The 5,689-nt window shown below is 52.8% G+C and overlaps 1 protein-coding gene across 1 annotated transcript; it reads left to right on the top strand.

The window, feature by feature from the left end:
* Positions 1–357: 357 nt before the first annotated feature.
* LOC117833491 (protein SCARECROW) lies at positions 358–3,563 on the top strand. The gene is made up of 2 exons (XM_034713005.2): positions 358–2,162; positions 2,869–3,563. The coding sequence occupies exons 1-2, from the start codon at positions 604–606 to the stop codon at positions 3,308–3,310; spliced, it is 2,001 nt and encodes a 666-aa protein (XP_034568896.1). The 5' UTR covers positions 358–603; the 3' UTR covers positions 3,311–3,563.
* Positions 3,564–5,689: the final 2,126 nt, after the last annotated feature.

The raw sequence follows: 5,689 nt of genomic DNA, 5'->3' as shown, positions 1-5,689 counted from the left end.
AAGTAGCAAACTTTACTAGTCATTCGCGCTACACTGTATAATATCATGAATAAAAGCCCCACTAACCTTATATCCATGCATAATTTTGTATTTTTACTACTTTTAAAAAGGGCATTTTCTTCTGAACATGGATACTAACATTCAAATACAAATTACTGACAAACTTGCTCCCTTTTTCCATTAGTTGGTGACAAAGAAACTAATTTAAATTGTTGCTGAAAAATGTACTACCTTTTACTCTCTGTTAAGTTTAATGAAAAGGAGGAGAGTAGGCACGGAACCCGAAGCAAATGTTACCGCTCCTACTGCTGCTGCCGCGGCTCCATAAATTAGCGTCTCCTCCTAACCCAAACCAAACCTCTTGTGCTTGTTCGTCTCCCGGCGGCGTCTTCCTCTTTACTCCCTTCCCTTCCCGCATTCGCGGTCATCTACTCCTACTCCACTCATCCATCCGCTTCTCACCTCAGCGCTTCCCACTGCATCAGCAGCGGCAGCCCGCGCGGCGCCAAAACACATAAAAATCCCAGCTGCCCTCCCTCCTCCCACGCCGCGCTGCCCGACCCGATCGCCATGCGCGCGGCGGCTTCCTCTTGGCGCTTGTAGATGGGCTCGTCCTCCCTCCTCCTCTTCCCCTCGTCCTCCTCCGCCGCATCCCCTGCTTATTCCCATGCCACCGCCTCCACCTCCTCCCACTCCTCCTTATTGCCGCCGCTCCCCTCCCCCCAAGACCACCACCTCCTCCAGTACCTACACCACCTAGACCAACAGCAGCAAGAATCCGCCGCCATGGTCCGTAAGCGCCCGGCGCCCGACATGGACCTCCCGCCGCCGCGCCGCCACGTCACGGGCGACCTCTCCGACGTCACGGCCGCCGCCGCATCCGGTGGTGGTGCCCCGCCGCCGCAGTCGGCTGCCACCAGCGCGCAGCTGCCCGCGCTGCCCACCCAGCTCCACCTCCCCGCGTTCCAGGCCCAGCAGCAGCACCACCACCACGCGGAGGTGGACGCGCCCCCGGCGGGCGAGGTGGCGGCGTCCACCACGGCGTGGGTGGACGGCATCATCCGCGACATCATCGGCAGCAGCGGCGGCGCCGTGGTCTCCGTCGCGCAGCTCATCCACAACGTCCGCGAGATCATCCACCCCTGCAACCCCGGCCTCGCCTCCCTCCTCGAGCTCCGCCTCCGCTCCCTCCTCAACGCCGCCGACCCCGCCGCTCCACTGCACCAGCCTCTCCCGCATCCTCCTGCTCTCCCGCCGGTGCCCGCGCTCCCTCCTCCCCCGCCGCCCCAACTCACAGTAACAGACAAGCGCCGCCACGAGCCTCAGCAGGTGGGGGAGCCGACGAATCCGTCACCGCAGCAGGAGGAGCCCAAGCCGCCAACAGCGGAGGAGACCGCCGCGGCAGCAGCCGCAGCCGCCGCCGCTGCTGCCGCGGCCGCCAAGGAGAGGAAAGAAGAGCAGCGGCGGAAGCAGCGCGATGAGGAGGGGCTACACCTGCTGACGCTGCTGCTACAGTGCGCCGAGGCGGTGAACGCCGACAATCTTGACGACGCGCACCAGACGCTGCTGGAGATCGCCGAGCTCGCCACGCCCTTCGGCACCTCCACGCAGCGCGTTGCCGCCTACTTCGCGGAGGCCATGTCGGCGCGCCTCGTCAGCTCCTGCCTGGGCCTGTACGCGCCGCTGCCGCCGGCGTCCCCGGCCGCGGCGCGCCTCCACGGGCGCGTCGCCGCCGCGTTCCAGGTATTCAACGGGATCAGCCCGTTCGTCAAGTTCTCGCACTTCACGGCGAACCAGGCGATCCAGGAGGCGTTCGAGCGGGAGGAACGGGTCCACATCATCGACCTGGACATCATGCAGGGGCTTCAGTGGCCGGGGCTCTTCCACATCCTCGCCTCCCGCCCCGGCGGCCCGCCCAGGGTGAGGCTCACCGGCCTCGGCGCGTCCATGGAGGCGCTCCAGGCCACGGGGAAGCGCCTCTCCGACTTCGCCGACACGCTCGGCCTGCCCTTCGAGTTCTGCGCCGTCGCCGAGAAGGCCGGCAATGTGGACCCGGAGAAGCTGGGCGTCACGCGGCGGGAGGCCGTCGCCGTCCACTGGCTCCATCACTCGCTCTACGACGTCACCGGCTCCGACTCCAACACGCTCTGGCTCATCCAAAGGTTGCCTTCTTGCTTCCTTCCATGTCAAATCCTATCCTTGCTGCTTCCTTCTACCATCATGACTACTTTCCATCCCGAAAACACTTTAACCATGTCAGCCATCAATCGTAGTACTACATCCGGTACAAGCATACTCCCTTGGTTTATAGTACTCCGTACTAAAAAACTGCGTTTGGAGCTCCAAACCTTTACTAGTCATGATGGCCAACTTTCTAGGCTAAAAAGGTTGCATCTTTACAATGCTTTTGAGACGAACTCTTCGACGGTCTTTGGTGATCCCAGAAACAACCACAAAAGATCCTGCTTGAATTTGGTTAGTGGATCACTAGGCGGGAGCTGAAAGTTCTTATCATCATGGCCGACTTTCCATGCCAAAAAGGTTTCTAGTTCCTAGTGCCGGAATCATGATTACTGAAATGGAATAACTGTCATCTTCGACTAACCATCATTTCTTAATAGATCACGAAGCTAAGCCCAAAAGCTTGTCAAAGGCATTATCTTTCTCTAACCTCCAGAAGCTGATTGACTTCTATACATCTGTCCACTGTACTTTTGAGGGAACCATGAGATAAACTGCATTGTCCTTGATTTGATGCATCATTAAGTGTTGCTGGCTGAATCTTGTTCTGCCAGCAGCGGAATCTAATGGCCACGAAATGCTGGTACTGATGCTGTCTCCCTCCGTGGACCACGGGTTGCATTGCAGGCTGGCCCCGAAGGTGGTGACAATGGTGGAGCAGGACCTGAGCCACTCGGGCTCCTTCCTGGCGCGCTTCGTGGAGGCCATCCACTACTACTCGGCGCTCTTCGACTCGCTAGACGCCAGCTACGGCGAGGACAGCCCGGAGCGCCACGTCGTCGAGCAGCAGCTGCTCTCCAGGGAGATCCGCAACGTGCTCGCCGTCGGCGGCCCGGCGCGCACCGGCGACGTCAAGTTCGGCAGCTGGCGCGAGAAGCTCGCACAGTCGGGGTTCCGCTCGGCGTCGCTCGCTGGCAGCGCCGCCGCTCAGGCCTCTCTGCTCCTCGGCATGTTCCCCTCCGACGGGTACACGCTCGTCGAGGAGAATGGCGTGCTGAAGCTCGGCTGGAAGGATCTTTGCCTGCTCACTGCATCTGCTTGGCGCCCAATTCAGACCCCGTGCCGTTAAATCTGAGAGCAAAATTATTACTATTACTACTAGATCTCACTTGAGGTTCTTGCCCAGATCTTTTGCCTCTGTTTAGCTAGCTGCTCAATTTGGTCAATTCTGAGATTAGGAAAATGAAAACATTTCTGATCACTAATTGCTAGATCTCTTCACAGTGATAGTTACTGATGTAAGCTTAGTTTTTCATGGTAGATTTTGTTCCACTGTCGATCATCTTCATCAATCTTTCCAATCAGTCAAGTTTTCATCTTCATTTTCTAATTAGTAATTCCTTTTGCTTAATTATATAGAGTCCTTTTACAAATGTTGTTGAGATCAGAAGTGGGGCAAGAAGGAATTGTTGTTAGTACTAGCTAGGACCCTGCTTAGCTTGCTTCCTAGTCACATTTCCAAACTGGGTTATCAGCCAATCTTGTTGGAAAACATGACATTCAAGGCTTCATCAAAGCACTTTGCCCCCGCAGCCACAGGGGTGCCGGCCATGCCATTTGCAGGATTGTCCTCTGATAACATGCTGCTTGCTCATTATGGAGTGTCCATGAGAGAGGTTGAGGGAGGCAAACAAAGCATTGTTGGATTGTCATTCCTAGAGGGTGGAGTGCCATGATTGGGGATGGCTCCTCTATCCTACAAGGCTACAAGGCTTGCTTTTGTGGTCTGCCCTCCCTCTCTTTTTTCTGTCCCAGGGGTCCACCATTCTTCCAAGTGACTAGTCCTTTTCTCACAGCAGAAGCCGTGCCCTGTTGTTTCTTGTTCTGGAGTAGGAGGTACTGCAACTGGCACGAGGTCAGCAGCATGGAAAGACACTGATGATTTTGCTAACCCCCTTTGTTGCTCAGCTCAGAGGCTTGGACTCGGAGAAAAAGCTGCGAATGGTTTTTGGGGAGGAATGATGATGATAGTCGACCCGAAGAGCAATAAAGATTGTATTGTTGCTGGAGGAGGCATGGGCGCATATATCCTATTTGTTTGGACCGAGGGAGGATCTGGACATGAGTTCATTCGGCCCGCGTTGTGGGCCTGCTTCAAACGCACCACAGAGAGAGACGGCCTCAGCGAGTGAGTGGTGGAACAGGCCGGCCCTATCTTTGACACAGGTTCAGCCTTTTCCGTTTCCCACAGGACAGATTATACACTTTGTAAATTCTGATCTAATAATAACGAAAGAAACATAAAAAAGAACAGCTTTTTATTTTCAGCCACGGAAAAAATAGCCACAACCACAAAGTGCCTCTCGAGTCTCGATCAAATGTGCACGGCCACGTCAGCATGTGTGGGTGTAGGATGCCACTGTTGGGGATCCGGATCAAGGTTCTTGATCGTCACCCTCGCACATCGTCATTTAGGAATGGAATGTTGCAAAGCTTATCGGATGGAATCTTACCCTCGTCCGCCCTTAGCGTCATCCAATTGTTGCTTACCTTCGTCAGGTCATCAGCGAAGGTACAAGGCTTTTGTTTTTGTGTGGTTGCAGGTTCGCGGATTCAGTAGAGTGGAGCGGAGGTACAGGGCGAACCCGGAGGGGTGATGCGGAGGTCTTGGGCACCTTCTGTAACAACCAGGTGTTTAAAAAAAGCTTAAGAATGGCTATCAAGGCATTAATGATGGAATTTGGATGGTAAGAAGGTATTATGGATCAAAGTCAACTTTAGGTCAAAATTTGACAAAAAGGAAAATTTGAGAGTCAAAACTGAAAAAATTTGACAAAAATGTGAAGGCAAGCTTGGAGGGTATTTAGAACTTGAAGGAATCAAATTGGAAGTGAAATTCAAGTTCTAAGCACCTCAAATGCATAGATAAAGTGGTTAACTTGATGTTACTATTCATCATCTGAAAAATGACCAAGTGTGAAACAGTAACAAACACCCAACTTTGAAATTGATTTCAGAAGAATTTTTCATCTAAGCTTTGGAAAATTTTGGGTGACAAGTGGACTTGGATGTTCAATAACTCTTATGGACATGTTGTTATTCAGAGAAGTCAAAAGTTTCAAATTTTCAACAAGACTCAAAGTTTGCAAGTTGGACTGTTTTCAGCTCAGCTGCTGAATTGAGTTAAGTCTGAAACCGGTGTGGAGTATGCCACTTTTCTGGAGAATTTTTCTTGTACACTCTGAAGAACCTTGGATCCCAAGTGAACTATGATGTCCATTAAACCTTTTGAGTATGTTGACGGACAGGGAAAAGAAAATTTTCAATTTTATTTGGAAGTTCAAAGTTGGGAGTGCACACAATTCAGACTCTGTCGAACTGAATGGCAAAAGCCATTCAGTTCAAAAAACAGTGAAAAATGGCAGTTTTTGGTTCAAATTTCTGGAGGAAATTGTATCTACAAGTTGGACCTTAACATGCAAAATGGAACCCCTATTATATGGTTAAC

Source organism: Setaria viridis, chromosome 8 (assembly GCF_005286985.2).
Source record: "Setaria viridis chromosome 8, Setaria_viridis_v4.0, whole genome shotgun sequence".
Classification (NCBI taxonomy): domain Eukaryota; kingdom Viridiplantae; phylum Streptophyta; class Magnoliopsida; order Poales; family Poaceae; genus Setaria; species Setaria viridis.
This window is presented reverse-complemented; position numbering and strand designations above follow the sequence as displayed.